This window comes from Danio rerio, chromosome 15 (assembly GCF_049306965.1).
Source record: "Danio rerio strain Tuebingen ecotype United States chromosome 15, GRCz12tu, whole genome shotgun sequence".
In the NCBI taxonomy this organism is placed as follows: domain Eukaryota; kingdom Metazoa; phylum Chordata; class Actinopteri; order Cypriniformes; family Danionidae; genus Danio; species Danio rerio.
In genome coordinates this window covers 37,342,428-37,355,000 of record NC_133190.1, presented here as the reverse complement: position 1 = coordinate 37,355,000, position 12,573 = coordinate 37,342,428, and the positions used below count along the sequence as shown (strand labels likewise).

The following is a 12,573-nucleotide window of genomic DNA, read 5'->3' as shown; positions in this document are numbered from 1 at the left end:
AACCGGTGGATCCTTCGCAGCCTCGAATGTCCCAAGATTCATTGCGCGCTGATAACGGCAGGATGTTTTTTAAATGACAGCTTCAGTTTAAGTGTATAAATTAAGTTTATTTTACTTGGATATCTAAACACATGTTAAAAAAACAAATGAGTGTGGCAGGGCTTACTATAAGCTGTGTTTAATTTCAGAGGCTGCATCCTTCGAAGGATGCATTCGAAGTGCGCTGTGTCATCGTGGCGCAACGAAGGCTGTCTCATTAAAAAAAATAATAATTCAAAGGCTCCTTTAAACACAGCCTCAAAATGCATACTTCGTTTCCCAGGTAATGAGGGACACAACCTGTGGATGCTTCATGGCCTCGAACGTCCATTGCGCGCTGATAACGGCAGGATGTTTTTAAAAGAAAACTCTTGTTTAAATGTATAATTTAAGTTAACTTTACTTATATATATATATATATATATATATATATATATATATATATATATATATATATATATATATAAACTTGTTTTAAAAAAAGAATATGACATAGCTTATTATAAGCTGTGTCTCATTTTAGATGCTGCATCCTCCAAAGGATGCATTCGAAGTGCACTGCGTCAAATGTTTCACTGACTATATATACGCAAATAAAATATTTTACATTTAATATGTAGGGATGGTATACAGTTTAACCCAAAGAATGACCAGTCTGTCAGATGAAAAAGAGCCGGAGTCAGAGATTTAAATAAACAAATGAAGTTTACTGAAGATAGTTTGCAGTTTCATCAGCAGAAGACAGCTTCAACACTCGCAATGAGTTCCTAGGCCGCTCTGCTTACAATCACCAATCAATAACAATTATACTCTCACATAACGTCATTAACTGGGTCATACATATAGGTGTTCTAACCTGATTGTTTAAACCACTACTAGGAATATTTCCACGTGGGGTTGGTGCGTACATTTCTGAACAATATCTTAAGCATAAACGTCAGACATCCACTAGACTGTTTAGAGCTGACTCCAGACCTGTGAAACTGATCCACAATCCAATAGAACACACACACATAAAGAACAATCTGTTTCTTATCCAAGGCTGAGTGTACTCTCAGCCGTCTTTATCAAAACTGGTTAAAAACCGGTATAAACTACATTCAGGCTGTTATACCTTTACACAAAGTCTATCTTGAATAAAAAGTAGAATCACTTTAAAATAATTTACCGTAAAAATCGCAAAATCACTTTAGACATTTTAGATAGTATTAACTCATGGAAATAACAATAGAAACAGTTGCTTCCAGTCCTCAGCTCCAATCAAGGTCTCCATGACCTCTGACCTAGTTTGTTGTCTCCTGAAAAAGTTACACAGACAGGCAAATGCACTGAACATCAGGCATGTGCACACATAGGGCTCAACCTGTGCAGTGCACTTGCCCTTTGTAGTCTTGGATAGAAAGTGCCCTTCCAAAATGATCTGAAGTGCCCCCGCTCCACCGCATTACACATCCGGCTCTTCAAATATTTTTTCCTGCACATGCCACTTGGATGGTCTCTGCACGGGCCACTACATTCTTACATAAATCAGTGTGTTAAACTTATTCATTAGTTAAAATCATTTCAAAGTTAAATACACATTCAAATAAACAAATAATTATATTTAATAAAAATAATGGGAAACAAGATGATGAGAAAAGGATAAACGTTGATTCATGCTGAGATGGATTGGAAGGTATGAATCCGAATTGTTCAAATATATTACATTTTTTGTCTGTTTTATTTTAACCTTGTAAAACTTTTCATTTCATCTCAATGTCAAAAAACACTTCTAAATCACCACATTTGCACACTTTTTCAGTTTTAGGTTTCTTCTCAATTTTATGTTGTGCGGCATTATTTAGTTGATTCTGAATTTTTGTTTCTTTATGGTCAAGTGACAAAGAAAGCTGATCATGATTGGCCCTCGTGCTTGCATTTGAAATGCTGATTGACTCACAGAAAGAACCTCATAGAGCCAAGCTATAGTTTGACTTTGTAGATAAAACCTATTTTGTTTTTTTAAATAAAAATCCTTAATATGTAAACAACTTATAAAAAACATTACATATTGTAAATAAGTTGTCATTTAATAAGAATATATCAATAACTCAGGGTTGCTGGTTCTAACAACAGGTGATTAAGAATGAAGACTTTTGGATTTCATACAGATATGCCCCTGCTGCCCATCCCAGACAACCTGTAACCATTGACTTTCATAGTAGGAGAAACAAATACTATGAAAGTCAATGGTTACATGATTTTAACTTTTTATTTAGAAATCTTCTTTTGAAACTCATAAAATTTTGAAACAAGTTAAGGGAGAGTATAAGGATAACAGAATGTTAATTTGTGGGTGAACTATCCCTTTAACCAGTGAATCGTGAGGAATGATTACTGATCCAAAACTGAATTTAGTGTACATTCTTACAATTGTGATAGATTCAGGCAAAATATCTCTAGGGAAAGTATAAATCTGCAGACTTTTTTTGGTCTTTTTCTGTTTGGCTGTCAATAGTAATGTGCAGTTTATTCCTGAAGGATGTTTCTTTCAGCCGACAGCTCATATCTCTGAGAGAAAATAGATTTTTTTGTGTCTCTCTGGATGATGTTTGGACTCGGGACAGTCTGTTGATTTCCTGCAGTGTCTGTCTGTAGTCATTGTTGGCCGTTGAAGGTAAATAGCAGCTATTTTTCTGCCAGACTTGACATCTCCACTTGTCATATGAGATCTTCATCTCTCTGCTGCTGCAAAATGACCTCTCTTTTTGTCTACAACTGATGTGCTGCATTTTCTTTCTGTTTCTCAACTACCCTTTTTTCTTTTCGCTGTCTTTATCACGTCAGTTTTTCACTGCTTTAATGCATTATCTCCTCTGGAAATAGTTTTTTCTAACTGTTAATTCATGCCCTCTAGTGGTGATTATTGTTTGGTACACCAAAGTCTTGTATAGGCAAAAAAAATAAATAAATAAAATAATAATAATAATAAATAAATAAATATAAATAATTTATTTCAGGTTTGTTTTGCTGTTGTTGTTCAGAATACAAGAAACTAAATGGATTTGTGTTATTGGACATATCCAACTTAAATTCATTTAGCATCTTGTAGTCCAAGCAGTCTAATGAAATTTCACTTGAGCTCATGACAAATTAAAGAAGTAAAGATATCTGTAAAAAATATGAATGATTAAAAAATCTAATTGTTTAAGTTGTCACATATTTATCACTATGGTTTCTAAATTATGTGTTTAAACACATGTAATCTCAATTTTACCTGGTAACGATTGCATTTAATTTGCTTTAATTAGTTTCCTGAAAAAATATATAAAGCTTCAAATCATTATTGTTCTGTACTTTCTGACTGTTCTGTCTTATATCTATCTTTATAAAATCTATTAAGACCAGATTAACAAGTGGATTTGTTTTATTTTAATAATTCTATATTAAATCATTGTAAAATAAGATATTTTAATATCGCTTGTTAGATATATTTGTCTTCACCTTAGCAAAGTGCAAGTACATGAAATTAGATTTTTTATAAAACTGATTAAGTTTACGTTCATGGGTGTTTTTTTTATTTTATTATTATAATTTTTTTATTTCGTTTTTAGTTTATCTTATTTTTTATGTTTTCATTTTATTTTATGAAACTGACCAAGATTACATTCATGGGTGTTTTATTTATTTTTTTTCAATTTAATAAAAAAAATTCTATTTAATTTAATTTAATTTAATTTTTTTATTTTAGAAACTGACCAAATTCACATTTATGGGTGTTATTTTATTTTATTTTATTTTATTTTTAAATTTTTAAATTTTATTTATATTTTTTATCAACTACAGGAAGACAAATTTTAAAAACTGAATCAGTTTATCATATTTTTCTATATTTTTCGTCTAATAATTCTGTATGTTGAATTTAATTTTAAAAAGTAAATGGAAAAATAATAATAATTTTAGATGATAGACTTATTATTATCAGTTCTGTGATTCCTGTCAAATCAAGCAATAGTAATGATAAGTTTAGATGAATTTCTCAAATGTTAGTTGTCTTTCTACTTTCTTATACTTAACATGCTTGTTTGTTTGTGTGTGTGCAGGTGCTGTGTATGATCACTGCTCCAGTGACCATGATCCTGTCCTCTCAGCAGGATGCTTCATTTGCCTTCGCTTCTCTGGCCATCATCTTCTCCGTCTACATCACTCTCGTCGTCCTCTTTGTGCCAAAGGTCCGAACGCCTCAATGTTCCCCTGCTTTATATCACTTCCACATTTTCTGTTGCAGACACACAATTCTCACTTTGTCTCGTTTCGGTTCTTTCCCTTCACACAGTTTCCTTTTTTGCAAATTAGGCTAAGTTATGTTTCATTCTCGACACCAAATATTGTTTATCGAGATTTCGAAATGATGAACATGGTGGGGAATGCTCTCAATCTATTAATACTGTTATTGACAAATTATATATATATATATATATATATATATATATATATATATATATATATAATCTTTGTGTTTAGTATGTTTATTTTATTTTATTTGCTCGTTAATGCTAATTTCTAATCAGCCAATCACATGGCAGCAACTCAATGCATTTAGGGATGTAGACATGGTCAAGATGATCTGCTGCAGTTCAAACTGAGCATCAGAATGGGAAAGAAAGGGGAATTAAGTGACTTTGAATGTTGCATGGTTGTTGGTGCCTGACGGGCTGATCTGAGTATTTCAGAAACTGCTGATATCCTGGGATTTTCACTCACAACCATCTGTAGGGATTATAGAGAATGGCCCAAAAATGAGAAAATATCCAGTGAGTGGCAGCTCCGTGGGTGCAAATTGACTTGTTGATGCCAGAGATCAGAGGAGAATAGCCAGACTGGTTCCAGCTGATAGACAGGCAACAGTTACTCAAATGCACATAATGGATGTGCAGCTAACAAATCTGCAGCAACTGTGTGATGCTATCATGTCAATATGGACCAAAATGTCTTAGGAATATTTTCAGTACCTTGTTGAGTCTATGCCACGAAGGATTAAGGCAATTCTGACGGCAAAAGGTGGTGCAACCCCTTTGCCAAGGTAGGCCTAAGTTTAAACTAGTTTTGCTCTTTGCAGCACAATATTTGTCTAAACTTCAATCAGTTTTAACAAGTTACATTTTCTAGTCCCTCCACTGAATCAGCAGTGACAGGCAGACTGACTGAGAGAGAGACTATGTGTGTGCTGTTTATAGCTGCTAACATTATAAAAATGGGATTTTATCAATTCAATCACAGATGGATATATAAGACTTTTCCAGTTATACCTAGAGTGTGTTTCCAGTCACATTCCCAGTGACACATGTCTGCTTTCTACCACTTCTCTGATGAGGGAGGATCTGTATATATATTGACTTTCTCTTAACATTAGCTTTAATACTGCAAAAGCTGGGCTACCTATTGCAGAATTTCTGTGATTTACATTTCATGATAAAGATACAACTCTTATTTTTTTTGGTACCGTATTAATTAAATACACTTTAGGAATATGTTACGTTATGCATTAACTAATGAAATTGAAGATAATATATTTCATTTCCTATCAACTTCAAGCCTTCATACTTTATTTTGTTAAGTTTTAACATGCTATTTTTATCAAATATTTTAAACAAATATTTTAAAACATGTGAAGTAAATAAATTGTGTAATTGTGCCTCTTTTGAATCAAATTTCATTATTTCAATAACTGATATAATAATAAAGCCAAAATAGTAAAAACAAAACATAATAACAACATAATATTTGATAAAATTATGAGCAATATCATATGAATAGCTTTGCAATATGGCTGTATCAGTGTACCAATGACTGTATACAGTCATATCGCACTGCTACGAGTGTGATATTGCATTTATACAACAGTTCGACGGCATAATCCTGTATATAAAAAAGCAAATCAAACACATTTGTAAAAGGAATTACTTTCTTCCGCCATTCATTCACATCTGCAGTTGACGTCAGAACAGCAGACAACGTTGCTACTTCACAAACGTCACTTTAGAGCTAGTGTTTGAATGATTCTCTAGCGTAATGTCTAAAGTGATGACAAAACAGATGATTTTGCTCACATTTGAGGAGCATAAGGCTGAATGACATGAAATGCCATCAGTCTATAGTGATTTCCCAGTATTTCTCTGTTGCAATCAGGATTATTCAATAATTAACCCCAAAATGCGACACAAACACTACCAGATTACTCTTGTATACATATATATTTGTATATACACAAATGTATATTTGTGTATATGCACACACAAATATATAGGTTTATTTTATATATTTAATTTATTATATATTGCTTTCATTATTGTATGTTTTTATATATTTCTTTTGTAATTAATTTTTCTGCTTTAGCTTCAATTTCATTCATATTTCATATAGCATAGCTATTTTCTTGGAATTTTGTTTAATATTTTTCAAATGAATCATGATTTTAATTCAGCTTCATACTAATGCTGACAAATGTTTTAATCCATTTTAGCATGTTGTCAAATCTTGCTAACAATAAAAACCCTGCTTTGTGTTTCGTTTCCTCTCATGCACTTTAGCTTAAACTATCTCAAATCAGTTTTCATGAAAATAAGTGTAATTAATTGAATAAGATAAGCCAAAAGTAAAATGACTGATGATGTATGAAGAAGATTAAACAAACTAAACCTTTCAGGGTGATTTATTTTGCTATAAACGACCCTTTCCTTATTGCCCATTGGCTCTCCATAGCATCACCTGTAAAAATATATTGATCTCAGTGGTGTTTCATGAATGCAGTGATGGATTTTAGTGTTTTTTCCCCTTCAGATCCGCCGTTTGATCACTCGCGGCGAGTGGCAGTCGGAGCAGCAGGACACACTGAAGACCGGCTCATCCACCAACAACAACGACGAGGAGAAATCCAGACAGCTGGAGAGAGAAAACCGAGAGCTGCAGAAGATCATTCAAGAGGCACGTGCTGCTATTCTCACTGCTGGAGCTTCATTAACTGCAGAATAGATGAACACATTGATGCACACACACACACACACTCACACACACACACACACACACACACACACACACACACACACACACACACTGAGAAGGGGAATGAATTATTGAAATGATATCATACTCGTCCTTGCGTTTGACCTTCTGACACATGACTGCATTTTCACATGTTCTTCATGTGTTTGTGGCAGAATGAGGAAATGTAGACTTGCTGAAGTGATAATAAAGGGTTGCTGAAAGAATGATAAAGGGAAGTTTGAAAGAATAGTTCAGGCCAAAATGGAAAAATGACGCAGGCACTGTCTGACCGACTTTTTACTGAGGAGCAGATATGGAGAAGCTCAACTGTGTGTGTCATTTAGTAATAACACGAACAATACAAAATAGATTTGGAGTGGAAATGGATAATTATATAAAATTTTATATTTACAATATATTTACAATATACGTGGGTTTCCTCCAGGTGCTCCGGTTTCCCCCACAGTCCAAAAACATGTGGTATAGGTGAATTGGGAAAATAAGTTGTTCGTAGTGTGAATGAGTGTGTATGTGGATATTTCCCAGTAATGGGTTGCGGCTGGAAGGGCATCCGCTGCATAAAACATTTGCTGGATGAGTAGGCATTTCATTCCGCTCTAGTGACCCCAGATTAATAAATGGGCTAAGCTGAAAATAAAATTAATAAATGATAATAACAACAGCAACACAATAATAATTGAAGTAATAATGGATAAGTAAATACAGTGTTTATTATAAACGTATCATATGACTTGTTACTGTGGAGCAAAAATGGAATGTCAGATTTGACATGCATTGATGTATAATTATTTACAAAAATACGTAAAAAATGTGTCAATTATACAATTATATAATTATGTGATTATAATGTGAATATTAAAATGTTTATATTGACAAAATTCTACGTACGAAAACAAAGTAAAATGTATAATAATAAAGGATATTTGATATACATTTATGAATTATTATGATATTAATGTATTTAGGTATTAAATAATTAATTATATCATTCATTTTTGCATTTATTATAATGATGTTTACAGTTGTAATAAATTTATATATGCGTCAATGAGCAAAATCACATAAGTAGCACTGTGATATGATTGTATATCGGCACTGATGGGAGGCGTGCATTGGCACGAGGCTGCCAAGTGCCTTAGTGTCCCACCAGTGACGATATACAACCATATTGCACTGTTATAAGTGTAATATTGTGTTTATACAACAGTTTGACGGCATAATCGTGTATATAAAAAAGAAAATCAATAGCCCTTTAGTATGAGGAACTACTTTGTTCCACCATTAATTCACATCTGCAGCTGACGTCAGAACAGCAGAAACCATTGCTACTTTACCAATGTCAATTTAGAGCTAGAATTTAAGTAATTCTCCTGCGTAATGTCTAAAGTGATGACAAAACAGGTGATTTTTCTCACATTTTAAGATTATAAAGGCTGAATGGCATGAAATGCCTTCAGTCTACAGAGATTTCCCACTATTTCTCTGTTGCAATCAGTAGATCACAATGATTAACCCCGAAAAAGCCAAAGCAAAGCAAATACTACCAGATAATTATGGTATAAATACAGCACTACAACATACAAAAAAAGAGAGATCGACTTAGAAGGCTCAATCCTTATAAATAAACAAATCTAAACAACTACATTCTGCCTAAAAAAGACTCAAAAGTACATTGTTGTCCAACATCTGCAATATTTGTCAAAATGTAGTAAGACTTTCGATCTGCTGTCACCTTATGTGGGCGGAGTAATACACAAGGGAAAAGAGGCTGTACGAGTGCTGTTATTGTATATATTATTTATTATAACTGTATTTTAAATTGTCATAATATTAATAATTATAAGAAATATATAGTTATTTAAAGCCACTGATATGGCTTTTATGAATATTTCATCTGTTTGTGCAGAAGGAAGAAAGAGTGACAGAGCTGAGGAGTCAGCTTGCCGAGCGTCAGGCCTTGCGCTCTCGCAGACGTCCATCCGTCCAGAACCAGAACCAGAACCACAGCGTCCCGTCGCCTCAGGCCGACCCGCCTAGCTACTGTCCCACCACAGACAAACAGAGCATGCCTCCGTCCTTCTCCAACTCCTCCAACCTGTACCAGGGCGAGAGCAAACTGAGCCGCAACAACTGCCACAACAGCCGCCTGCCGCTGCTCTACAAATGAGGACGCCGCAATGTAGAGCTCACTGTCTGAAAACCGGTATTTCACCTACGTTAAGTTTATGGGGGTTTTTTGGGCTCCTCTTTTGGATTCTTCACATTCCTGACACTGACTTCCTCTTTTGTTCACTTGTCATTAAAACACGTCATGTAAAACATTTTCCACAACTTTGTTTAAAGGTTTGGGGTCATTAAGATTTTTTTATGTTTTAAAAGAGGCTCGCTAAAGGGGTCGTTCACACAGAACACGTTTTTTAATGTTTTTATTCCAGTATGCTACTTTTTTATGCTTTTTCTATGTAATCTCGCTTGCTGGATATGCGTTACTTTTTCAGAGCTTCACACATAAGTGCTGCGTGTTTAAGACCCCGTCAAGTTAAAGGATTTAAACTTTTTTACGCCCCTCATCAATGTCAGTTCCAAAGCAGTGGACCAATCAGGAGAACTCGGGGGAGGGATAATGTTAGATTTAGCTCTGTTTGGCATAATCGTTATTGGGTGGCTCGCTAATCTATTCGCTGACTCTAAGGCCTTGTTTACACTGCCAGTTAAATGTGACCCAATTCCAATTTTTTTGCTCCTATGTGACATGAAAAACACGAAAAAAACGCATTCATTCGGGTATATTCAGAGATCGGTTTCAGGCCTCCTTTATATGTGTAAATAAATCAGATATGAATCAATGCGGCAATAAGACTTTTTTATTAAACTTGCGACAATGTGGTAATTCTTCACAGTTTAATGAGTGTGTGTGCTCATTCTAAAATTTCGGACCCATTGCTCTTTATTAAAGCCCCCCAAAATTTGCTCCCACCAGACCTGATATCTCTTTCGTACCACCCAAAATCGTCTGAATGGTGGAGGACACCATATATAAACCATAGGTGCAAGCTATGATAACGGCCCTTTACCCTCCTCCTCTGCCTCAAAATTATTTTAAAGTTGGGCGAACTTCGCATATTTCGCAGAACTAAAAGCAAGACAATTTCTTCCATGGTGGCGCAGATGCTAGTAATTACGCATGCGTGACATTGTAAATTGTATGGCATGTGTAAACGCATGAATCAGATATGGGTCATAATTAAAAAAACATGCAAACAGACAGGCTAAAAAAATCAGATACAGACAACAAATCGAAATTGGTCATTAAGACCTGACATTGTAAATGTAGCCTAATACACAAAATAAGTAAGGGCCTACTTACACTATGCTATCCGAACCGTGCTCTGGCCTGTTTCCCGGATCATTTGAGAAGTGTGTGTGCTCTGAATCGGGCTCAGGCACTGTTGACTTGGCCGGCCCTGGCCCGAGAGTGGTTCACTTGGGCATGGTATATGCTTGTGTGTGAGTGCAAAATGCGGCTGAGCCTGAAACTGAAGACGAGACGTGACTTTTAAGGGACTGTTTGATATGGATTTATTAACCAATCATACTGTTCAATAAACGCAAACTGTCGTAGTTTATTAAAGACGCAAACCCACGACAGCTGCACCTTCAGCAAACCTCCTAATTCCTGCAGCACAAGGACTTTTTGATTGTTTATGAGCGTCAAAAGTGGCTAATCTGTTCGGCGAAATAATTGACTGCGTGCCACTGCTTATCAAACGACTTAAACGATGTAACTGAAGAAATCTCCACTGAGCTGAGCGACAGCGCTTACAGAACAGTGCATCATTGATGACGTAAGCAAGCCCATGCCCGAATATAATGTGAGTGCAGGTTCAAGGCAACTGTACATAATGTGAGCACGCTCTAAGCTGACCAAAGTTCTTAAGGGGAGAAGACTTTATTGAAGACAATGAATAGTGCAGTTCCTCAGCAGTGATGTAAACTTGTTGGTCTTCAAGTAACTTAATCCAAAATTCTGTTTGTGAGACACTACTTTATAACTAAGGATATGACCCACCTGAAATGGTTTGCTTGGGTCACAACTCTTGAGTTCCTGTACGCCGTTTGATTCACACCTTTTCAGATGCATATCAGCAAGCATGGTGAGCTTCTGTGTACGGTAGCAAGTTGGCATCACAACTTTTTTACTGGCCTCCTCCACTGCCAGTTAAATGTGACCCAATTCCAATTTTTTTTTGCTCCTATGTGACATGAAAAACACGAAAAAAAACGCATTCATTCGAGTATATTCAGAGATCTGTTTCAGGCCTCCTTTATATGTGGAAATAAATCAGATATGAGTCAATGCGGCAATAAGACTTTTTTATTAAACTTGCGACAATGTGGTTTCTTGAGTTCCTGTACGCCGTTTGGTTCACACCTTTTCAGATGCATATCAGCAAGCATGGTGAGCTTCTGTGTACGGTAGCAAGTTGGCATCACAACTGTTTTACTGGCAGCTGAAGACCTTTTTAAAACTTTTTCTAAATTGTGTTTTCCTAAATATGCATTCTGTGTGGATTGCTCCTAAGGCTGAATTTATTTGATCAAAAATACAGTAAATGTGACTTTAAATAGTTTTTGGATGTCATTTATTGTTTCTGAATTTTCACCATGATTACCGCAGTCTTCATTGTCACTTGGTGCTTACGAAATCATTTTAATAAGGTGATTTGATGCTCAAGGAATGTTTCTGATCAGTAATTAACAGAAAGTAATATTATAAATGTATTTACTGTCACTTTTGATCAAATTATTGTGAAACTGAAAAGTAAAAATCTTATTGACCTCAATATTATTAAAGGACGTGTAAAGTATAAATATATATTCAGAGGCAAATGTCATAAAACCAATGTCCTTGTTAATCAAAAATCTTTGCAGCAATATTCTGGTTTCAGTGCAACTTAAAGAGGTAGTTTACCCAAAAAACAAGGATTCCGTCATTTACTCACCATTCACTTGGTCAAAACTTGTTTGACAAAAGAAGAGATTCTGTAGAATGCTAAAAAAACAACCATTTGACTTTCATAGTACATGTGTTCCTGCTATATATCAGTGACATTCCCAACATTTTTCAGAATATCTTCCTTTGTGTTCAACAGCAGAAAGAAATTCATAAATGTTTAGAATCATCTGAGGGTGAGTAAATGGAGAGTACATTTTCAATTTAGGGTGAACTATACCTTTAAGCTTTGTGTAATGTTGATTAGAAATCATTTTTTTATTTGTCTCATACTTTGTTCAAAGTCTGGGATTCATTAACACAAGTATTTTTGGGTTAATGAACATGATCAGTTGAATTTAACATTGCTGTACCTGTAATATTCCTTTAAAGGCTAGACAGTGCAAACATAAAGACTGCTGTTTCAAATTGAAGATTATTGTTGTTGAAGCAGGAATGAACATGAGATAAAAGTTGTTTAAATGGGTCCTATTAGG

General features: G+C 34.9%; 1 protein-coding gene across 1 annotated transcript in view; it reads left to right on the top strand.

The window, feature by feature from the left end:
• gabbr1a (gamma-aminobutyric acid (GABA) B receptor, 1a) overlaps positions 1–10,454 on the top strand; it is a 129,764-nt gene extending 119,310 nt beyond the window's left edge. Inside the window, exons 22-24 of the mRNA XM_689405.10 lie at positions 4,122–4,250; positions 6,859–7,002; positions 8,990–10,454. Of these exons, the coding sequence (XP_694497.5) occupies positions 4,122–4,250; positions 6,859–7,002; positions 8,990–9,250 (534 nt within the window). The 3' untranslated portion in view covers positions 9,251–10,454. The remainder of the gene's footprint in view (positions 1–4,121; positions 4,251–6,858; positions 7,003–8,989) is intronic.
• The last annotated feature ends 2,119 nt before the right edge of the window (positions 10,455–12,573 follow it).